General features: G+C 38.0%; 2 protein-coding genes across 2 annotated transcripts in view; one reads left to right on the top strand and one right to left on the bottom strand.

Annotated features, from left to right (window-relative positions):
- Positions 1-25,078, top strand: part of LOC136236599 (protein O-mannosyl-transferase tmtc2-like) — a 25,704-nt gene extending 626 nt beyond the window's left edge. Inside the window, exons 2-16 of the mRNA XM_066026816.1 lie at positions 16,939-17,536; positions 17,720-18,280; positions 18,330-18,424; positions 18,668-18,696; positions 18,872-18,986; positions 19,174-19,259; positions 22,005-22,066; positions 22,116-22,182; positions 23,046-23,101; positions 23,146-23,224; positions 23,530-23,651; positions 23,924-24,005; positions 24,109-24,223; positions 24,579-24,642; positions 24,691-25,078. Coding sequence (XP_065882888.1) covers positions 16,939-17,536; positions 17,720-18,280; positions 18,330-18,424; positions 18,668-18,696; positions 18,872-18,986; positions 19,174-19,259; positions 22,005-22,066; positions 22,116-22,182; positions 23,046-23,101; positions 23,146-23,224; positions 23,530-23,651; positions 23,924-24,005; positions 24,109-24,223; positions 24,579-24,642; positions 24,691-24,858 — 2,299 coding nt within the window. The 3' untranslated portion in view covers positions 24,859-25,078. The remainder of the gene's footprint in view (positions 1-16,938; positions 17,537-17,719; positions 18,281-18,329; positions 18,425-18,667; positions 18,697-18,871; positions 18,987-19,173; positions 19,260-22,004; positions 22,067-22,115; positions 22,183-23,045; positions 23,102-23,145; positions 23,225-23,529; positions 23,652-23,923; positions 24,006-24,108; positions 24,224-24,578; positions 24,643-24,690) is intronic.
- On the bottom strand, positions 15,788-22,625 carry LOC136236682 (uncharacterized). Its single transcript, XM_066026912.1, has 4 exons — positions 22,551-22,625; positions 16,341-16,454; positions 16,093-16,291; positions 15,788-16,040 (listed from the first exon to the last, which is right to left on the bottom strand). Exons 2-4 carry the CDS (start codon positions 16,430-16,432, stop codon positions 15,921-15,923), a joined length of 411 nt encoding a protein of 136 aa, XP_065882984.1. The 5' UTR covers positions 16,433-16,454; positions 22,551-22,625; the 3' UTR covers positions 15,788-15,920.

Here is a 25,078-nt window from a genome sequence, read left to right as displayed (position 1 = left end):
TGCTGCATTTTATGTTCTCTCTGTGTAAAGTGAAGTGTTGGGTTAAACTCTATTAATAATTGTAACAGTACTGTAGATCATGTACACTATATTAATGGGATATAAAAAGAGAACTTTGATAATCCATCCACTTTGTACCCATTAAAAGCAGACAAGACTTTAGTGTTTAGTAGTGTTGGCATGTTAATGCATTGTTTTTTTTTTAAATCACTGAGGAATTTGTGGAAGTCATTAACAGCTTTTCCTTTGTAAAATGTTTGAGTTGTTTATAATTCCTTTGTGATATACATCAGTGCCTCATCAGCATGTTTCTCAGCACTCCTTTTCTTGGAATGCTAAGAGGTTTTATTTGAGGATAGTTTCTATTTGATTAAGAAGATACTTGTGGTGAAACTCAATTGATGCTTTCAGCTGATGGCTGCTACTACATATATGTGGGAAAGTTTTTGCCTCGTAGCTCTGAATTTTTTTTTTCTGAGTAATTTCAGTATGTTATATGTATTGAGGTAGCATAACTTGTCAAAATAAACCATGGTGACACACCCTAATGATAAGTTTGATGAGATACTGTAATAATGTGATTACTATGGCTTATTGCTCTGCTAACAAAAATGTTGTGGATCAGCACTCAAATTATATTATGAGTGTTATAATTTGTAAACGAGTGTGTTGTTAGCGATGTAATTCTATTGGTGTATATGCTGGTGACCAATGCCCAGTTGTACAGAGCAGTATGAAATAGTTCAAACATGTCCCTTTGCTTCATAGCACTGGCTACTTGGTACACAAGCTTCTTCAAACACTATTATAGGTGAAGAATACATGTGTGATTCCATAGTGTTTCATCTCCTGTATTAGCTTATAAATATCTATAGCTAAACTGAAGTTTTACAGACTGCTGCAGAGACACGGTTAGATAAACTGGTTGCTATTGCTAAAGTTTATGTAATGGTTCATTTTATGAAATGGTTTGCTGTTGAGTTATTGCACATGGTTGATAGTATCTTTACTGTAAGGTTGAAATTTGTCACCTAGCTTCCATTTTTAAAAATCAGTTATTGACTAGGTATATAGCTAGTTAAAGACTAACCACATACCTATACATTATGTATTAAGTCTGTTGCTAATCAACTGCCAAGGGATTGTTTGCTGTATGCATGCAAATTTTTGAAGGGCGATAACTTCACTTGCTATTTAAATATTCATGATACAATAATCATAGTACTTTTTAACGAGGGGAGATTACACCTTTATTTTAGATGATTGTAATCACATTCCTGTAATAAATAGTAATATAACTCACACATAATATCTGTGTGGGGGATCCTCTATGTAATACAGTTTGTACCATAGCATGTAAGGTATGTCAAAATAGTAACAGGAGTATATGATAGTAGAGTATGTGATACTATCTGATAAATGTGTATACAAATGATGCTCATATGAATTGTTATAAAATGTATCAATGTAGAGGACACTTTTGTCCTTACGGTCAGCTACAAACTATGTTAGGATGTTACTTGCCGCCAACTGTGGTACTTTGAAGACTGCAAGTACAGTCCAGTTGTGTTTTTTCCAGTCATAGCTACTACCACAGTTGACAGAATGTGTAGTGTTTATCCCATCACAAGTGTTTGTGTTAGTGGTTACTGTATGTTCTATGTACCTGGCTGTAGAACATATTGTGTAATTTTTTTTCAGTCAAAATATAGTATTCAACCAGTGTTGACTCCTAACACTGATATAAATAGCTATAGACTATATCCTAATATGGCAAGGATAGCTTGCTTTCGATGCTGGTTTGCAACAAAGTATGTGACTTCAGCTTTATGAGGAGACTATGTAGATTTAGTTGTGTCAAAGTGTGACAAGATGAGTGTCATATGATCACACATGGTCTGCCATTTGTTCCATGTACTGAGTTTGTACTATCTGTATTAATGCACAAACTTTTGTTTTGTACCGAGTTAACTATAGGTCCTAACCATTAAGCTACGGCACAGTTATGGTGGGTAGAGATGTAGCAGGCTTATTACGAACACAATTTGTGTTTTGTGGAGGTGTACAATGGACACAATACTGATGGAATTGTCCTCTACATAACTTATTGTTTGTGGTGAATTACAGCAACATTGTTTTGTAGTCAGTTGTGTGATTAACACATTATGGGAGTATCAGGGACGATGTTAATAATTTACTCCTGTTTGTAGAACTAGTCAATAACATATACAAATGTGTTGTCTGATGTGTGAAAATATTCTGGAGGTGGACATGTGAATGAATATATTTAGCATGGGAGTACTAATATATATATAGCTGGAACAGTAGTGTGCTATTGTTTTATGTAGTATGCATTTTGTAGTATGTGGTATTTACGTTTTAGATACTTAATTATGCTTTCCACTAAGTTGCCATCAATACAGTGTTGCGTGCACATTATAGCTATGGCATATTACTGCCTGTCGCCCTTTGGCATGACATGATGTAATGGCTACATACATGCATTGGTAAGGCATCACTTCATTCACTTGTGCTGTTGTCACTATATTAATGCTTCTCCATTGAATTGCAGGTGTGTAGGTAGAAAAGTTAAAAAAAAAAAACAGCTATTTTTCTTGACCTATAATATCAGTCATATTACTCTAGTTCACATCACATGGTGCTATTATCCAGTAAGGTTGCGTAGTAATGCATTCTAACAGATAAGTCAAGCATTCTAATATAACAGTCAGTTATTGTAATCTATATACAGTGAATCCTCGCTTATAGAACCTCAGTTATCCGAACACCTCAATTATCTGAATGCCAAATGTGACTGTTCTATTAGAGTATTTTGTCATCGGTGTACATTCTTTTCATGACCTATCCGTACAGGCTAACCTTGACTTTGGGAACAGTTCTCTTACAACTTGCCATTTTAAGTTTACAGAATAGGGCCACAGTATTCTGATACACACGCATTGCTAATGACAGACATTATGGCGTTGTTATCTAAAAGCTTACAATAAAATAGTATCAATCGCTTTTTCACAATTTAGCCAATCACATCAGAGAATTCGATGGCGATTGTGTGATCTGGTGTGTACAATATCATCTGGCAGTCATACCTACCCACCAGTATAAAAGGAAGAGTTCTGGAGCGGGTGTGTCAAGATTTTTACTTTCCGCTACATACCGTAAAACAAGTATTGTAAGCAAGGAAAGCTACAAACAAAAAGGACAAGATTCTGCAATACACATCTCTGCCTGACACCATTGTGAGTGAGGATAAATGGAAGATTACATGTAATTACTCTTAATAGAACACACACATTTACCTTTCCAGGCGATGAATTGTGGAGTTGCCATTACAGTTTTCAATATCAGGAGTGTTGCTGTTGATTCCAGTAATCAATTGATAAACAACATGCAATAGAAAGTACAAACACGTGTACGGTAAAACAAGCTACTCTAATTAAGGTTCAGTCTCTGAGGCGGGCTAATCACGTGACCCGCTACAGTACTCCCCCTCCAAATTATTAGTGAATATTGAGCATAGATGCTTGGGCCAACGGACGTGTCAACCAGACCGGGTCACTCTAGTAAGTTTGGTAGGGAGAGCTGTCTGTTGCTGTGATGTAGAGTCAGTAAGAGTTGGTTGGGTTGATTCAGGTGATAGTTCATAAAAGGCTGGTTTGAAACGATCAATAGAAACAACATCATTGCTGCCATTCATCTCCAAAGTATAATGCTTGGTGGAACGTTTGATGACTTTAAATGGGCCATCATAAGGTTTCTGCAAAGGTTTCTTGACCGCATCATGATGAACAAAGACATGCGTACATGATTTCAAATGTGGACTCACATAACTGTTGCCTTTTTGCTGCTGGCGTACTGGAGTTGGTTGTAGTTGTGTCATCACACTCTTCAACTTGGCAGCATAGCTAATTGGATCCGGAAGTGGCCCGACTTTAATGTCGTCAAAAAATTCGCCTGGTAGGCGTAAAGTGGTTCCATACACTAACTCTGCTGTTGTACATTGTAAGTCATCCTTCAACTGAGTACGAATACCAAGCAACACGATTGGGAGTGAGTCTGTCCAGCTGGCTGGTTGAGGATACATTTTAAGTGAAGTTTTTAACTGTCGATGGAAACACTCAATCAGTCCGTTTGCAATAGGATGATATGAAGTAGCGTTTGCACCCAAGCAGTTGCATAAGATTGTTCCACAATGACGATTCGAATTGACGACCTCTGTCTGTTGTGACAGTTGATGGGACGCCAAAACGAGAAATCCAGCCCTGAATAAATGCACATGCAATTGTTTCTGCTGTAATATCCGTTACCGGGATAGCTTCTGGCCACCTTGTAAAACGATCAATGCAGGTGAGCAAATATGTGAATCCATGTGATGGTGGAAGTGGACCCACTATATCGATGTGAACTTGATTGAAGCGTGCATCTGGTAATACAAAGGAGGCTGGTGGAGCTTTAGTATGTCGTTGGACTTTGGATTGTTGACACACAGTACAGGATTGAACCCACTTACGAACGTCTGAATTGATGTTGGGCCAAACATAACGAGCAGTGATTAGGCATTGAGTGGCTCTAATGCTAGGATGAGACAAAGAATGTAATGAATTGAATATATTACGGCGGAATTTGGTTGTAATAATGGATGAGGTACCCCAGTAGAGATGTTGCAAATAATGGTTTCTTCAGATGTCGGTATTGGGGTGGCTTGCAGTTTAAGTGATGTATTCGATGTTTGTAGCTGTGAAAGTTCACTGTCATCACTTTGTGCCTTGGCAATGTCTTGGAAACTTACAGGTGTGATAGTATCACAGTGAATAGCACTCAATCGTGACAGCGTATTAGCAACAGGATCATCTTCACCTTTAACGTGTTGAATGTCAGTTGTGAATATATATAGTCTAGATGTCGAATCTGTCGAGGTGTATGATGGCTAGCTTGAGAGGAAATGGCAAATGTCAATGGTTTATGATCTGTTGTTAATATGTGGAAATTACGTCCTTCCACGAAGTGTCGGAAATGTTAATAGAAAGATAAATTGCTAACAACTCGCGGTCGAAGGTGCTGTAACGAGTTTCAGCTGGCCTGAGTTTTGTAGAGAAAAATGAAACAGGACACCACTGGCCATCAATAAGCTGTTGCAGGACTGCTCCAATTGCCACGTTAGATGCATCAGTCATTATGCAAGTTGGTGCATCAGGCAAGTTGGTGCATCAGGCTTGGGATGAAATAATAAGGTGGCTTGTGCTAAAGCATGTTTAATATCAGTGAAAGCCTTGGTCGTCATATCTGTCCATTGAATTGGTTGTTCAGATTTATGGTTGTAACAGTTGAGCACACTTTGGAATGAGGCGATGGTAGAAATTGATTATCCCAAGGAATTTCTAAGACCACGATGAGTGTCTGGTTGTGCAAAGTCCTGTATGACTAACACTTTATCATGTAGTGGACGTATTCCACTACTGTCAACTTGGTGTCCTAAAAAATGTAAGGTAGTGACTCCGAATTCACACTTGGATGGGTTAATGAGGGCGCTGTACTCTTTTAAGCGGTGGAATGTCTGGCGTAAGTGTTCCTTGTGTTCGTCCACTGTGGCACTTGCAATGAGAAAATCATCAAGGTAGGCATAACAAAAAGGTAACCCACGGAGCACTTGATCAATAAACCGCTGAAAAGTTTGGGCAGCATTTTGCAACCCAAATGGCATCTGCACAAATTCATAGAGTCCGAATGGTGTCGTAATGGCTGTCTTATGAATGTCAATTGGCTCCATAGGAATCTGATTGTAGGCCCGGACAAGGTTAATCTTGGAAAAAATGGTAGCTCCGTGCAGTGTGGTTGTAAAATCGTGGATGTGTGGCACAGGATAGTTGTCTGGGGTTGTAACTCTATTCAAACCACGGTAGTCTCCACATGGACACCAATCTCCAGGTGTCTTCTTAGGTACCATGTGCAAAAGGGAGGACCAGCTACTTGAGGATGGGCGAATGATACTCTGCTGCAACATATGCTCAAATTCTTGACGGGCAATCTTCAATCGCTCTGGAGAGAGGCGGCGAGTTCGTGCTGTGATAGGTGGACCTGTAGTGACAATATGATGTGTGATGTCGTGCTTTGCTGGTTGCTTACCACATTGGGGTTGTAAGAGTTCTGGGAATTCTGATAGAAGAGTATGAAATACATCATGAGGTTGCCTTGGCAGTAAGGGTGACAACACTGCAGAGATAATTTCTTGGACCTTTAACTGTGTTACTTCATCAGAGAGACATGTATGTCACACATCTACAAGTAATCCGAAATGCTGTAAGAAATCCGCTCCTAAAATAGGAGTCTGAACATCTGCTATCACGAAGATCCAACGAAATGATCTACACAAACCCAATCCAAAGTCAGTAACTGATTTCCATAAATTGTAATGGTTGAGTTGTTGACAGCTTGTAAGTGTAATCCCTCTTGGGGGTGCTTGCATTGAGCTGGGGTTGGTGGGATTGTACTAACTTGTGCACCTGTATCAACCAGGAAGCGAAAACCAGTGGAACGATCTGTTATATAAAATAGGCGACAAAGATTCTGGCCAGACCCACTCGTCGCCACTAGTGGTTGGCCTTGCCATTTCCTGACTTGGAACAGGGTTCTTTGCACTTACGAGCAGCATCTCCAAAGCGTTCGTGATACCAGCAAAGTTGCTCATGTGATTCCTATTGACGTGGTCTAGGGGAAGGGGAATGACGACGAGTGAGACTCTGTACTGTTGTTTTGAGACTAGCTATCTCTGAATGGAGGTCATCAAGTTCTGAAGTGTTAGGATGGGAAGGTGAGTGGAATGCTGAAACAGAAGGTACTGATACTTCCACAATCTCGTCTGTCATTTGGGCTAAATCTTGAAGAGAAGTAGAGCTACTAGCAGAAGCTAGGACCATACGAATGCGGTGGCGGGAAGTCTCTGTAAAAACAGTTCACGAAGGAGAGCTCCATCCGCCAGAGGATCCCCTACCAGTTGTTGCATCCTGTGAAGTAATTGAGTGGGTCTACGGTCTCCTAACTCTTTGGTACTGAGAAGTTGTTGTAGCTTTTGCTGGTCGGTGACGGCAGTGCGTTTGATCAACTGGGTTTTTAGGGTGTCGTAGGGATCGTTGTTTGGAGGGTGGATAAGCAAGTCGCGCACTTCTGTTGCAAACTCTGGGGAAAGTGAAGATACAACATAATCAAACTTTGTTTTCTAAGTAGTTACTCCCTTAATGGTGAACTATGCTTCCACCTGGGAGAACCAAAGGTGTGGGTCGGCAGTCCAAAATGGCGGCAGTTTCATTGAGACAGCAGAAACGCAAGCTGAAGTGGCTTGTTGTTCTTCCATCGACACAGTGTTCGTCAGGGTCACCAAATATGTTGCTGTTGATTCCAGTAATCAATTGATAAACAACATACAATAGAAAGTACAAACACGTGTACGGTAAAACAAGCTACTCTAATTAAGGTTCAGTCTCTGTCAGGCAGGATAATCACGTGACCCACTACAGGAGATACATTTTCACCCCCTGATTAACTCTACAGCAGCTGAAACTTCTACTTCTCCGACTATATAGAAGCTCTATTGCTTTAACTGTTTAACTACACTAATAATATAACGTAATCTACCCTAATAGAACACACACATGACCTCTAATTGTACAATCACTCGTCCTATGAAGGATACTCTTGGGCTAAGCTGATATCTTTCTTCTGAAAGCAACTAACACTAACAACTTTTCTCTATCCACACTATATTAATAAAGCAAATACATGCCTGCCTATCAGTGCTGATCTTTACTCTCTGGCTATAGCTGGATACAACACACAAGCACTTTGTATGCAATAAGTATACAATGCAACTGGAAACTGATCATACCTCTGAGTAATCCACTTGCCCAGACAAGCTCGTATCACACTCAGATACTTATGGTTCATGTAACACCATCATCCAAATGAAGTACCCAATTGTGACATTTGTCTGCCACTTAAAAGCTTATTCCAGGTCCATCACAATATCTTTTTTGTGTATGGCATTTTAAAGAGCCTGTAACATTATAATGGGACACATCTTGATACACCATTTTCATAAGGACTGTAGATGTTCAGGCAGAACAGAAATTCCAGTGTTAATACTGCTAGTTCAGCCATCATTATCAAAACTGACACCAGTCACTCACTGTTGATGTGCCAGGTCACCAACATTTGACAATATTAGTGTGCAACACACCATTGAAGTCTTTGTTGGTATGTAATGATGTGATTACTCCTTGATTAATTGTACCATTCAAATGCATCTTTTGTATTCACAGAATAATACGTAACAATGGCCTTAGTATCAAATGCATCAGTTCTGCGCAGGCAACCAAAATACATCTTCCATTACTTACCACCACAAGTAAGACAAGTGCTACCAGTAAAGAAAGCTACAAAGGACAGGATTCTGCAATACACATCTCTGCCCGACACCATCGTGAGCAATACACCATTGAAGAAACTATGCGTGCACATCAAATATTGTAGTTATGCCAAATCATGTCTTTGTTGGCATGAAATGACTTGTTTAATTGTAATGTTCAAATGTAAGTGAATATTTACACAATAGTGCATTACAATGGTCTTAGTATCAAGCGCATTTTGCGTGGGTACACTTAGAATTAAACTGAATTTCTCAACCATATGAAAATACCATGATCTTCAATTTTGTTCCTGTGTTATAATTCTAGAACAGCACTTTACAATCAAGGTGATATAGAGGGTGGGATGAATAAATGCAGGTAGTGGAAGTGGACATACTCTGTTCTTCCTACATGTCAACCCCTATGCTATCTTGTAGACCATTGCATCATTGTGTTCCTTCCGAGTGTCGACTGAACTACCTCTCCCTTGGTATGATGGAGTAATGAGTGTCTGATAACTTGCAAGATCTACTGTTAGAAACATGATGGCGTATCAGTTGAGTACAATGATGGTGAACAGTAGTAGTGGAGGCCGACTTGTTGCTCTTCTAATAAAGCAGAAGTGTGTGTCCCTGTGAATAACTTGAATATGAGTGCGGTTTGTTTGTTAATAGAAATTCCTCGCAGAAATCTATGGAATTCAATAGTTTACTAGCCCGAGTTTTTTTTGTCAAGGGTATAAGTAGTTTGTTGTATAGTATCACTTTGAGTTCTACATTTTGAGGTACTATGTTTTGAGCTTGCATGTGCAGCACAATTCCTTGTAAGCTGTCTAACAAACTGAGTACGTATCTTGCTTCTTCCACAACTCCTTGATACCACAAATAGCGATTGTTTACACTATAGAATAAGTTACCATCAACTAGCTTGCTTTGTTGTTTGTTTGGAAGGAGTTTAAAATCTGCTGTGTACATGAAATGCATTAGCACAGTAATCAACATTGTATGTTTCTGATTTTGTTTTGCTTCTTACAAGTGAACTAATACTTTAGATAAATAATGTGATGCTATAACTATAGTGTACGACTGTTTATAAATGTTCATTGGTACTTAGGAAGTTGATGGAGATGTTTATAGAACATCTCCCAAGACTGTCTATCTTCAATAGTGAACTCTTCTTGTAGTAGTTCTTGAAGAGTCTCAATGATGGCGTCTTCCAACACCTACACATGTACAAGATAAAGACTGATCATTAATATCATCATAGATACTTACAATATATCCATTGACGTCCACTCCATAAATAGTGGCCATCCTTAAAGCAATGCTTTTCAGCCATTGCGTATCTGTAATATTTTGCACAAGTCGGTTTGTTGTTCCAATTACTGAGTGGCAAAAATCCTTTATTTCATCATTCCCAAGACTGGAATCCAGTCCTGGTACTAATTCCTTAAATCTACAACAACAAAACATTACTTGTAATGATGTTTACTACAATAACTTGTTAATAGAATATTGATGGTGTTAATGTGAAAAAGTGCGCAAAATGACATACAGTGGAGCCCACAGCAACCTGTGCAGGTGTCATTTTGTCTGTTTATATGTGCAAAACAACCTGCTATACAAGACCTGCTATACAAGACGAACCAGTCATGATACAAGCAAACATTGTTTTGATGTTACACTGTGTGTAAGCTCACCATTTACTCTGACAAAGAATTACTTACTTTTTGCACAACTTTTTTCCCACTTCTAAACTTATTCTACTGGTGACTCTTTTCCAGCTTTCTTTAATTATGGTAGAATCTTTCTGTGACAATACTGGTTCACTGTTCATGATCTACAAATGAATGGACAGATCAGAGTAGCTAAATATCATTACACACAACAATCAGTTAACCATGTAGTATTGTTAGATAGGTATACTCACTGATGATCACTATGATGTGGCAGTTAAGAATGAAAAACAACTCAAATTTACTGAATCAGAAGTGACAAGTTTACTACATCCAGCCTTTAAATAGCAAATGTTTTGCGTTAATAAGTGATAATTTGTAGTTTGTGTATGGTGGCTCAGCCCCACCCAGAAATGGTTTGGCCTTCTTTAATAAGTATTAGCTGCTATTCACCATGGGAGTGCTGATTGACCATACTGTTGTTGAGAGAGTTATGAAGTATTCTATGAAACTGTGTTTTACCATTAAATTGGCAGTCATACAGGTTAAATCACTGGTTGGGGCTAACTTGTGGCACTTTTGATAGAAAGGTGTACCTTTGAGGTTGAAGTTGCATTTAATACTTGATTGGGGGCCACCGAAGGTGTTGTAACATTGTCTGGCTTGTTCATTGTGTCACTGTGTGTACAGGTTTGTTGGTGGAGGGTTGGTGACCCATTACCTGGACTGGTAATAGCCTATTGAATAACAATAAAATAGATGCGTCGTGATCTAAATAAAGTGCCTTCCTTCATCACTATTACTGACATGGTTGTTGACGATTGGCACATTCACTGGGTGGATCCTTGTGGCATCTGAGGAGCCCATATCAGTGAAGTTATCCTGTACAACGTCAAGGATTTCATTCTTGACAGGCATGTTTGAAAGTAACCTTACCTGCCTCTTTAGTATGTGTCTTTCCATATCTCAGCAATAGTACCTCCCAAAACTTAAAATCTGGCTCCAATTTACTCTATATCACATAGTTTTGCAGTTTAGAAATATATCTAAGTACTACAAGATTTACAAGTGATAACATTTTGTTTCAATATAAAGGCCTCAGTAATTTCCCTCACTTGACGTTACTCAACTACCCTATTAGAGCAATCAGATTACATCTCTGCTAAGTGGAAGTTGATGTACTGTACCTGGAGGGTGTAGTAGGTCTAGTGTGCACATGTTTAATGTTGACGGGTATAGTAGAACTTGTAAACACAGTGCTTGAGTGAATGATTTTAAAGCTCTACCAGTTTGTTTGCAGCAATGTACAACTTTTTACTAGGTTGTGTTGTGCTGTAGCTTGAAAGTTGCACCAAAGTGACTGGTTAGCAAATTTCTGTTCTGATTAATCAAAATGAAAATGTCACCATCAATGTGTACTCACGGAAACAGCAAGTACTTTCAGACGTCAGATTCATAACTGCTCAATTTCTGATTGTATCACTAACAAATAGTTAACTGTAGTGTATGCATGAAATGTGCTAACACAGTCATTGGCTTTGCAAGGTAGTCCTATACTTGTACTGATGTTATGATGTTTACTAAAATAAACTTGTTAATTGATGGTGTTAATATGAAGAATGTGCAAAATGACGTCAATTACAGTACTTACAGTTGAGCCCAAAACAACCCCTACAGGTGTCATTTTGTCTGTTTGTGTACTAAACAACCTGAGACCAACCAGTCATGGTACAAGCAAACATTGTTTTGATGTTACCCTGTATGGAAGCTCACCATATACAAAGAATTCCTTTTGCACAACTCTATTCCAACTTCTTGTTAACTTATTCTACTAGTGACTTTTCTTCAGCTGTCCTTAACTATGGTGGAATCTTGCTACTGGTACACTGTTCACTTCTCTGTGGGCAGACTTCTGTAGAAAGCTGAGCAGGAAATGGCTCTTCCTTCTGGAAGATGAGCCTCTCCCCCAGCAGAGCTGCCACATGTTCTCCAAAAGAACCTCATTTTAATAAACAACCTCCCTTCACCATGCAGCACCGTGGTGGCACTTGGACTGGACGTAGCCTACTCCATCATTCTTTTGCAGTCCCAAAGTGAAGTTCACTGTTGATGGGATTATTTGTATGGTGGTAATTCCTGGATAGCAAGACCACCCACAATATAGTGAAATCCTGTAGGGTTCATGTAATACTTATCTTATGATACCCTGCTCTATTCTGATTAGATCTCCAAAAGTGGAGTTATAATCTGCTTTATAGAATGGATTAACATGGCAGTCAACATTGTATACAGTAATATCCATCTTACACTATATTCAGATCATACTAGTACAGAAAATAAAGTGATATTACAAGTGTAGTGTATGAGTGTAACGTGTTTATTGGTATCTAGGCAACAGGTGAATATATTGATAAAACATCTCCCAAGACTCCTTTACATCTGCAGTAAATTCTTCTTCCAGTAGAGCTTGTAGCGTTTCAATGATGGCATCTTCTAACACCTACACATGTACAAGATAAAGACTGATCATTAATATTATCATAGATACTTACGATATATCCATTGACGTCCACTCCATATATAGTGGCCATCCTGAGTGCAATGCTTTTCAGCCATTGTGTGTTATGAATGTTCTTTATAAATTCTTCTGTTGTCAGGATGACCATTTTACAGAAATGTTGTAAATCATCATTCCCAATACTGGTGTCTAGTCCTGGTACTAATTCCTTAAATCTGTGACCGTATAAGAATTACTTGTAATGATGTTTACTACAATAAACTTGTTAATAGAATATTGATGGTGTTAATATGAGGAAGTGCGCAAAATGACGTCAATTGACGAATTACAGGAGCCCACAACAACCTGTGCAGGTGTCATTTTGTCTGTTTGTGTGTAAAGAACAACCTGCTATACAAGACCAACCAGTCATGGTACAAGCAAACATTGTTTTGATGTTAGTTACACTGTATGGAAGCTCACCATTTACTCTGACAAAGAATTACTTACTTTTTGCACAATTCCTTTCCCACTTCTTCTAAACTTTTTCTGCTAGAGACTTTTCTCCAGCTATCCTTGACCATTGTAGAATGTTGTTGTGATAAAACTGGTCCAATGTTCATGATCTACAAATGAATGGATAGACCAGAGTAGCTAAATATCACTACACACAACAATCAGTTAACCATGTAGTATTGTTAGATAGGTAGGTACACTCACTGATGATCACTATGATGTGGCAGTTAAGAACAACTCAAATTGTTAGCAATTCAGTCGCCAAACAATGTCACCAGAAGTGACACGTTTACTACATCCAGTATTTATATAGTGAAAGTGTGGTGTTAATAAGTGATGATTAGTAGTTTGTGTATGGCGGCTCTGCCTCATGTAGAAATGGCATTAGGCCTTCTTTGATAACTATTAGTATTTCAGTGATTTTACCATTAAATAACGACTAGATTTATAGTACTGTGCTTGTTTACTGTGTACATATTGTTCTTATTTGTTGAAATTGTCTACATTTCTCATTGCAGTCATACAGATTAAATGAATTTTATATTCTGGTTGAGGCTAACTTGTGGCTCTTTTGGTAGATAGAATGATTGGGGGTTATGAAGATGTTGAATATTACGTCTGGATTGTTCATTATATCACTGTGCACAGGTTATTGGTTGGTAATGGTGACCTATTCCCTGATAGCCTGTTGACTAGCAATAAATGAATGCATCAATACTCATCATGGCTTTTCATTATTGACATGTTTGTTGAGGGTTGACACATTCACTGGTAAGTACAGTGGATCCTTGTGACATCTGGATAATTGAGAAGTGCATGTCAGTAAAGTTATAGATAACATTCCCGAAAGATATGCTTGAAAGTAATCTTACCTACCTTCTTGGCATGTATCCGTCCATATCTTACCAATACCAACCTTATAATCTGGGTGCCATTTTACTCAACATCACATATTCTTAGAGTTTATAAAAACTAATGAACTTAGGTGCTAGGTTGTTAGCGCTTCAAGAAAGAATATATACGTACTATAGTGTTTTGTGCAGGTATAAAAATATGCATCTTGTAAAATGCTGTTTATCCCTATGTACTGCAAATTATAACATTTTGTGTGTGTGACTTTGGTGTCATGTAGGGGCTTCAGTGCTTACTGGAGCTGCCACATCTTTGACAATCTCAAATCCCTGATCAGTTAGGAAAGCAGTTTGTTTTAAAATCCTGATTTGACTGTCTAAAAACTTGTCTCTGACTCTTCCACTACAAGCAAGGTGTTTGCATGAAAAAACTTTTCATTTGAGTAACTTACCAAGTGGCCTGAAAAAGAGGAACTACGGAAGACCATGTACAATTGCTTTTGGGCAACATATAGGACTAAGATTGTAGCAATCATTTAGAACACAACTGGAACCTCCAGTCATCATCCACATGAAATTGAAGCTTAACTTGAAATTTCAAGACATTGCAAATTATATCACAACTATCCCCGGTGCTGTAGTTACATGCCTGTATGAACCATGTGAAGTATCATGATTGACATCCAATATTTCTCACCATGTGCAAAAGAGCCCATTACTAGTTCAAACGCTTTACTACAACAGAACCTTTGTAGTGTAGACCTTGGCATAATCCAATAGAACATGAGAAAAAATATTCTAGCATTTTAGGTCTTGGAGTTTGGGTTTCACTGTTAACTGTCATTACCACATTATCTAGATCGTTTTGTTTTTATGCAGAAATCTCGTGTAATTCATCTTTCCCAAGACTTGTATCTTTTAGTCCTGGTGCTATATAATTCCTTAAATCTACGACCATAAGAATTACATAATGATGTTTACTATAATAAACTTATTAATAGAATATTGATGGTGTTAATATGGGAAAGTGTGCAAAATGACGTCAATAGTACAGGTGCCATTTTGTATGTTCATGTATACAAAACAACCTGCTATACAAGACCAACCAGTCATGATACAAGCAAACATTGTTTTGATGTTACAAGTTCACTATTTACTCTGACAATGAATATTCTGCTATAGACTTTTCTCCAGCTTTCTTTGACTATAGTAGAATATTGTTGTGATAATGCTGGTCCACCGTTCACTTCTCTGGGGGCAGACTTCTGTAGAAAGCTGAGCAGGAAATGGTTCTTTCCTTCTGAAAAATGAGCCCCTCCCCTCTTCCAGCAAAGCTGCCAACAATTAAATAGATTCTTCTCCAAAACACCTCAATAAACAACCTCCCTTCACCATGTGGCACTATAGCCGTACTCCATCATTCTTTTGCAGTCTTTAAATAAAGTTCATTGTTGTTTGGTTAAGGTCCGCAGGTGTTCATAGAACAATGTCTTGTGCAGGTTGATAAGATTATTTGTAGAGTAGAAATACCTGGACTGCAAGACCACCTGCAGTAAAGTGAAAAATCCTGCTTCCAAAGGGTGGATGGGCTGTAAAGCCTTGAACAAAGATAATCAATGGGATCTTCTTGACTGATTACTTTTCAAGCTCAGAATGTAAGATACGACCATACTTTGCTTGTATGATTAACTTGTTGGCATGCCCCACACTGTTTCCAACACACAATGAATGTTTATCATTGCATCTTCAGTCAGCGCATCGCTGTCAACCACATTTGCCCACATGCACTCGAACAGGTTGTACACGGATCTGAACAATGATTAGTGTGCAGTTTGCTATCATCATTTAGGGTAATAATCAAATGATCAATGGCGTGTGTGTGTGTGTGCGCGCGCGCACATGCTATGTAACTACAACTAGCACTGAATCTATATGCTACATGGTTCTTTATTCTTCTCTCACTGTCAAGTTAGAGGTAGTAAGTGTAGAAACTGATAGAATTTCTGCCATGACTTTCTGACGTGAGCATTAAACTCAGTTTTGAGAAGTGACTGCATTGTCTCTATAATGGCCTCCTCCAAAGCCTGTAATGTTGGGTGTAATTAGTATACTAATGTAGTAGTTGTTGTAACTTACATAGTAGCCTTCAATGTCCACTCCTTCAATAAAGTTCATTTCTGATGAAAGACATTTTAGCCAGTGAGTATTGTGGATCATGTATACAATTGTGTTGGTAGCCTTAACAATCATGTGACAATACTCCTGCATCCCTTCCATGCCATTCTCAAACATGTTTTCACAGTAATCATCCAAACCAGGTGTTAGCTCTAGTAGTCTGAAGAGAGTGGTATAATTTACTGTAATCTTATGTAATTGTAACATACTTTTTACACAGTTCTACTCCCATTGTTTTCAGTCCAATTTTGACAACCTTCTTCCAACTATCTTCCACTGCACTAGTGTACCATGGCTCCATAATGTAATGAGCATTTACTAATCTATAGTAAGTAGAGCCATTTAAGCTGGCTGTATTACAAGCAGGCCTGTAGACAGCTACACAGTAGTAAAACATGTTGTGACCAGTACCAACTGATCGCGGTGTGAGATTAACCAGTATTTTAGTAGTTGCAATGAGGAAATGGTCATCTATATTTCTAGTGTTGGAATTTGAAGCTTTAATTTTATCCTGATAGTTTTGCTTGTAAGGTATTCATCTGTGTAAAGTAATACTGGTGGGCTCTGGAACCCAAGCAGTAGTTATATGTTTATCAAGTGTGAGTCAGACAAGGAAACGATTCAGGTAGATATCAATACTACATGCATTACTTAAGCTGTAGAATGTAATTTTTTAAGTTGTTCTGTGTAGTGTGTTTGTTTGTTTGTTTGTTTGTTTGTGTGTGTGTGTGTGTGTGTGTGTGTGTGTGTGTGTGTGTGTGTGTTTTGGAAAGCACCTCATTTACTGTTGCACTTTTTACACTGTAGGAGAGCCATATTAACTAATGATGATCTTCGTCCGGACTCATCATGGTCAGATATTTTAGTCAATGACTTTTGGGGCACACCACTCCAACACAGTGGCAGCCACAAATCTTATCGGCCTGTTTGTGTGGCCACTTTTAAACTAAACTACTTACTCGGAGAACTTGAACCTTTCGGTTATCACCTAGTTAATGTTATTTTACACGGAGTAGTATCAGTATTATTCTTCTATTTGACTGAACATGTATTTGGAACTTTAACATTTCCAAGACTTATAGCAACACTATTATTCATATTACATCCCATACATACTGAAGCTGTTGCAGGTGTTGTTGGTAGAGCTGAGATTCTTGCTTGTCTGTTTTTCCTATCATCTCTACTAGCCTATTTCAAGAGTGTAAAATACAGTTATAATAGTACAGTAACAAGTGTGGACTTCAACTGGTATTGGCTGGTGTGCAGTATGTTATGTGCTGTATTAGCATTATTTTCTAAGGAGCAGAGTGTAACAGTATTAGGAGTGTGCGGTGTAGTGGATGTGTTCTTAATCAGTCAGGTCAATGTGGAACTGAAAGACTTAACAATAGGAATATTAACTAAGGTAATGTGCTTACGTAAACACTGCACGATTCTTTGTATTCCCACCACTTCCACTTTGGTTGTTAAGATTTTGTATTTCCCTCTTTAGATTGCCTTTGGGGGTCTGTAGGATCATTTTAACCATTACATAATTGCTGTTAATGTGTTACAAAATGATGCACATGCTTCTTTGTTATCCCTGTAGCCCAGATTATCAGGACTCAGAAGACGACTGACAGTCATCATGCTGACATTACTGGGATTAATTGGTCTTCGTTTTTATGTGATGGGAAACAAGCCACCATTCTTTTCAGCTTCAGATAACCCAGCTGCTGATTCAGATAGTTTCTTAACACGTACACTGACTTTTCTCTACCTGCCAACATTCAATGCCTGGTTACTGCTGTGTCCGGCTACTCTTAGTTTTGACTGGTCCATGGGGGCAATCCCTTTAATTCATTCTTTAAATGACATAAGAAATCTCTTCACAGTAATTTGGTATGGTAGTTTAGCAGTCATTTCATTTGCTTGTATCAAGAACTTGAGAGTAGCCATTAGTGGTACTGGAGGGGTGGACAGGTGTCAAGTGTTGCTGTTTGGGTTGTGTGTGATGGTACTACCATTTATTCCAGCTACAAACTTGTTTTTTTATGTTGGATTTGTTGTGGCAGAGAGGATCCTTTACATACCCAGTATTGGATTTTGTTTGTTAGCTGCAGAAGGGATTTATCTGATTCACCGTAACTGTAGTACTCTGATGAAGAAGGTGATTCACTCGTGTTAAAGGAGTGTTTAATAAAGTGTATTTTGTTTAGGTGCTTTTGGTGTTTGTGATATTTTTCTTTGTTTTGTTTGCTGTGAGGACATACGAGAGGAACAATGACTGGTCAGATGAGGAGACTTTGTACAAGTAATTCATTTGTACAGTGATCATTGATATGACCACTATGGGACCATAACATATGGCCTTAATAATATATTGACATGGTCACTATAGCGAGGTGGTTTTGTTATAGAGGTGTCCACTAAGTAAGATTGTATACGTTTGTTCCAAATCATCACTTTAATCTAGAAACATATATTTGTTGAGTAATACTTGACAATCACCAAACTTTACTTGTGGTTTTAACAAATTTTAAATTCTTTCCTACAGATCTGGGATAGAAGTGAACCCTGCTAAAGGTACATACACATGTGTTGTGTAGTAAAAGGTTATTTTGAAGTGTTGTTGTTTGAGTGTAAGTGTTATGATTGATGGACTAAACACTTATAAATTTAATATTAATTTGCTTACTATATTTATACTGTATGCAAATACTGTATATTTGATAGTGATAGATTTGTTATCACCTCATAGCATGGAGTAATCTGGCTAATGTATTAAGCAAGAGAGGAGACAATGAAGGAGCCAAGCAGGCATATCGTAATGCACTTGAACACAGACCCAACATGGCTGATGCACACTACAATTTGTAAGTTTTGTTAACTGTGAGACTTTGTTATGTACTGGTTTACTCTGATGTATTAAATGTAAACACAACATAGTAATAACAATCATACTACTGTGGATCATATTGCCATGTTTTAGCACTGTATATTTGATTTAGTTTCTTACATAATGCAGCATTATTGTAACATGTCCTTTTTTGATTACTTCAGAGGAACACTTCTTTATGGTGAAGGACAGTATCCACAGGCCATGGACTCATTTCAAAAGGCCACAACCTTTAGACCATCTCTGGCAGGTATGTTGGGCGTGTCCTTGAATCATAGATACTGTAGTAAAAATGAATTGGCAACGGTGATGTCACTACGGACAATCGTTTTTATGAGTCCAGATCTTGAGTGGCCTCTCTACTTCGATTCTTCATGAATTTTTCTTGACAGTTTCCTCTTCACTATTACATCAGGTGAGTGTTATCAAACAACAGCGATACAGAGCTAGTTTGTTCTTGAATTTCATTGTTATGGTTGCCCAGGCGTGGCACTAGTAATTTTTGTGGCACTATTACTAATGACCCTGACAAGGTACAAGAATTTTTTCAAGTCCACAAATGAAGGATTATATTTTGTGAACTGAGCATTGATTCTGTCAACTACTTAACTTGTAACCAAGACACGTCAAACCCATAACAAGGATTATCTATACATAAAACCAAGAGTCCATAATAAGAGAGAGAGTGTCTAACTCTAGTATGCTGTATCAAAAATGAGCCCGACTAGTGCGGTACCCCGGTTGGCTTCTAGTGAAGAGTTGATTATTGGTGTAAATAATCAATTATTGGTGTAAATCTCTGCTGCACATAAATTCGATGCAGGCAAAAACCAAAGTTTACAGTTGATGGAATCCACCCTTGAAAAAGGAAACTGAGTTAGACGGACGCTTTTAATATGACACCGGATAGCTTTGTGGAACTCATTTTCGTAATAATCGGGATCCACTCCAGGACAAAACTTGTATGTGGACTTGCAACCAAAAATATGACACAGCTCTACCACATCATCAAATGACTTTATCTCCCCTTCTCTCCACAGCCTCATCAAAACGTGCACTGAATAATGTTTGTATTGAATGGTGATGGTAACACGAGAGGTTATTCCAAATGGGGAATGACTAAACAGGCTTTTCTAAGTTATCGTTAAAACAGGGTTGTTGCTATCTGATGCAAGGTATCCAGTCAAAAAGCAAGTTCAGGAAACTGATTACTAACAGCATCAACAATACCTTTCAAAAACATTTCTTTCTCAACCGGGGTAGCTACATCAGACGGAGCCATGGGTGGTTCTTTCTCGGATCTATCTGAGACGACATCAAACTCAGACTCGAAAAACGATTCGTTCATATTAGCTACTGGTGAGGGTTCTAACATCGACTCATTTGCTGGTTCCACATCCTGAACCTCAGCGACCGTGTCCATTTCCATCAATTCGTCTTCATCAAGACTCTCTTGTTCAAACAATTCATCGAATAGCCAATAAGACTCCTGCGTGGTAGACACACGAATATTCCTAGAAGGCGTAGCATTTACCGTAACACTCGGAGTGGCATGGGGCGGCGTGACATCCATTACCGATCACGTGTCTATCGCTACAAACCCACATTCGAAACAGTTTGATGATTACTGCTGTACGCATGAAACAATGCGGCTGGCTGGCGAATCCATTGAAGCATCCAGGAAAGGTGGCGATTACTGAAGTTAACACTATAGTAGTTTACGAATGATATACTGAGATACTAGTCGGGCTCATTTTTGATACAGCATACTAGAGTTAGACACTCTCTCTCTTATTATGGACTCTTGATAAAACTATTAGTTCCTATGAGAATGACATCACCATTGCTAAGGCTACTCCAAATAAATTTCCTGTTTCCCATCCTGACCTCAGGCATATTTGCATGCGGCGGGCAGTCCATTTCCATTATTTCATTATGGGATTGGCAGCTTTTCAAGCCATTATTTGCCTGGCACAGCTATAAAAAGCTGCACAAAAGCATGTTCCTTTTCAAGTTGCAAAAATAACACAAACGTGAAGTTTGTGCCGACTTGATAGCACTGCTGACATGTGAGCTGACACTGTTTCTGTTAAGCCTGTCAGTATGCAAGAATAACCGGAAAATAGTGGAAGAATGTGTACGGAATAATGGAATATTTAGAGCTGACAGTAACAAGATGCGGGTGATGGATGGGAAACAGGAAATTTATTTGGAGTGGCCTAATCCTATGCTGAAATCATTTGCTTGTGTATCTTCAATGCTAGCTACTGTAGTACAGGTTTTTGCAATTGAATCCATTGCCTTTGCAATTGACTTCGTCCCGTTTGCAGTAGAGTTTGTCACCTTTGCAGTAGAATTCATCCCGTTTGTAATTGAATTTGTCAGTTTTGCATTAGAATTCGTCACGTTTGCACAAGAATTTGTCCCTAACAAGAGTGGCAGCTGCAGTAAACACGAAAACAATATGTAGCAGTTGCTCCAAGATCTTGTTGAAATACAACTGTTGTAAATAACTCTTTATAAGGCTGCTACACTTCTTCAGCAACATTTGCAACTGTGCTTCACCATTGGCAATGAGTGTGGTCACTCGTCAACAAGCTAATTAACTTGACAGACAGCTAATGGCTTCGCCTATAACCAGCTTCAATTACTCTGTAGTGTATCAAGTGGTATTCTCTGTGGCGAAAATGATTCACCTCGTGATGAGCGGCTGGTTTCTTGCAGTCAATATAGTTATTACGAATTCTTCAAATGCGATAATTCTAATACAAAAGCAACTATAACCAATTGCAAAACTGATGAAATCAATTTCAAAACCAATGAATTCAATTGCAAACAGGATGAATTCTACTACAAAGGCAACGAACTCTATAGCAAACGGGACAAAGTCAATTGCAAAGGTGACGAATTCAATTGCAAAAACTGTAATATAAATTTATAATTTGTTTTTTTGTGGTATGTACATGCACACTTATACTCATTTCTTTGTTACTAGCTGCTCACCTAAACCTTGGTTTGACGTTGTCTGCACTGGGACATGTTGTAGAGGCAGAAAAGGTGATACATACTGGTACTATTACATGTTATTACATTATTCACACACCAGGTGTTGAAGCATTGTGCTACTATTAGCTCTGATGGACTAAAAGATCCTAAAGCTCACATGAGTTCAGGTACACACTAGACAACCTCAAACAGTACAACTATAAAGTGTACAGTCTTGAATGAGGGAGGACTGTTTACTGTATGTTGAATCCACAGTTACTACTGAGGCCTGCTATAAATGCAACTCTAGTGGCTATTTTGTACATGTAGGTCTCCATGTGTCATAGTTTCATGTTTAAAGATGTGATCATGACACATGCAGTCACCCTTGTGTTGGTGTACTTTGCTGCTACTTCCTTTGTAGTACTCCACTCCTATCCACCACTTAATCACTACACACTAGTGATCCACTGAAAGCCTATACACTCTCTGTACACTTACACAGCTAAATTATCCATCATGTATACTACTTACACACAACACAACACTTCTATACCTGTACTGGGTGTACTCTATCAGTCTTGGGATAGTGGTAGTCCTCCTTTGAAGAAGCAATAGAGCAATAGTAGAATTCCTCTATTGTTTGAATTACTGGACTAGTTCTTACTTTTAACAAGTATTTGTAGGGAGTCTTCAATGTTCACAGCATATTTGCATATCAACAGCTACCAGTGTATATTGCATGTTATTGCCTGTCTGCTCTCCTGACTACCCACACAGTATTTCTGCCTCATTTTTAAGCCTGGAGGCCAGGTGAGGCCATGTTAGATAATTATACACAAAATGTTCAAATTTGTACCAGTCCAATCATGAAAGAAGATAGAATGTGCAAACAAATTGTGAGTTTGTAGAACTAGTTTTGATGTCTAACAGTTTTTGTTGATGCGAGCTTCTTACACAAAATTTTTAGCTATAGAAGGTTCCAAGCATTAACTGTGTGGTGTTAGCTAAATACAGTGCACTTTTGCATGTAAGTGTTTCTCTCTTTCAGTGACATCTTGTTTATTTAATCTTGGAAACTTGTATGTGGAGAACAAGAGACATAAGGTAACATACAAAATGTGTTGTAATTATAGTCTACAATGATGTAGGAGGCTGTGATGGTGTTGAATGAAGCACTACAGAAGAAACCAAGAGACTACAGTACACAAGGAATACACAATTTGTTAGGTGAGTTAGAGGCTAGTATCCCAATATCTAGTTCTACACAAATCCATTAACAGTTCATTTTGTTGTAGGAACTTCCCCTCACACATCCTTTAACCCAACATTCACAATTTTGTTATGTTGTGAACAGCAGTACTACTGTATGATTTGAGCAATTGAAATAGAGCTCTGGTATATTTATTGGGTTTATTTATCAAATTCTGAGCACTTTTTTTATGATTTAAGTGATACACACATTCAGATAATGAAGGTCCCGTTGTATATATTGTACATTTACATTAGTGTATTATCTATCTCAATATTATTAGGGAAGGCGTACATGTTTATCGGAGATCTAAGAAATGCTGAGCACTACTATAAATTATCGATCAAAGCAAAAGCTGATCATCTACCAGTTATAATTAACTATTCACAGTTTCTTATACAACAAGTAAGGTGTTCTTTGTGGTGATTATCTTATGACATTACAAGTGTTGGCTTTGTGTGTTTTTATTTCTAATTCACTACTCTAATACAAGACATATTTGTATTACTATGTACTTGATTCATTGGCCTAAAGTCATCACTAGGAAACATATTCTAATTCTATTGGTTACTTTGGAAGGATGAATAACCACTGTAACAACAGTCTGTAGTCAGTCTATACTTTGCTAAATAGATATATCACACATGTATGATAAACTAGATGGGTACACTCCACAGGGTCGTATTCAAGAAGCGAAGGAGTTGCTAATCCGTGGTGTAGGATATAATCCTGAGAGACATGAAGTGTATGCTTCTCTTGGTGAGTATTTTACACTGTAACTATTGTAGTGTTGACTTTCTTGTTGACAAACCTGATCTAGTTGTATGTCGACCGCTTATGTTTGCTATTTGTTGTCCTTCAGGAGAAGTGTTGATGCAGAGTGGTGACACTGGAAAAGGAATTGAAGCATTTGAGAAAGCTATCCAACTTGCACCAAATGATGAAAATTTACTGTTGTCTGCTGCTCATCGTCTGAGGTACACATTGCCTAGGTGTATGGTGTGTACACAGCTATACTGGAGTATCCAACTTATTTTCAATTGATGTTAATGTGATTGCTCAGTTATAGTTATAATTATTTACAGTGCACTGCTCCCTTGATTATTTGTACACTCAGTTATCCAAACAGCAGTAATGACTGTTCTATTAAAGTATTTTGTCTAAGGTGTGCATTCTATTTGAGTAATTGCTATAAATTAATGAATGAGCTTCAATTATGTTGATTATCTGAACACATCTTGGTACTAACGGGGTCAGAAGGGAGCAAGATAGTATGAAGGTCCATTATAAATGATTGTTCACGAGTTAAATCACAACAATGTTGTTTTACAGAGAGGCTAAACAATATGACAGAGCTGAGAAATTTTACAAGTTGGCAACAGATAATTCTCCACAGGTTAGCACAATTGTAGTTGTATGATTAATACTGCTTTTTTTTCAATAGTCATTTGATGCTCATGCTAATTACGGAGCATTTCTCCACCTTACTGGAAAATACACTATGGCAGAGAAGGAATATTCTAAGGCACTAGAAATCAACCCTACTGACAATGTTACACGAACAAACTTGAATAAACTCACAAATATTATGAAGCAGAAACAAGGACAATGACCCTACCCTTACACCGAATGACTTGATGTGTTTATTATATAAATGACTCAGGTAGTATCAGATCTTATTGGATAATATATAACTGTTTTTTTTTTTGTTTTTTTTTTTATGTGTGTTTATATGCTTCAACAGGTAACATATCACTTAAATTGTTTATTGTAGGTATTGTGTATGGAAGAGTGTAATTGTGTGTTTCAAAATCTATTACTTATTTACATTA

Source organism: Dysidea avara, chromosome 10 (assembly GCF_963678975.1).
Source record: "Dysidea avara chromosome 10, odDysAvar1.4, whole genome shotgun sequence".
In the NCBI taxonomy this organism is placed as follows: Eukaryota; Metazoa; Porifera; class Demospongiae; order Dictyoceratida; family Dysideidae; genus Dysidea; species Dysidea avara.
This window is presented reverse-complemented; position numbering and strand designations above follow the sequence as displayed.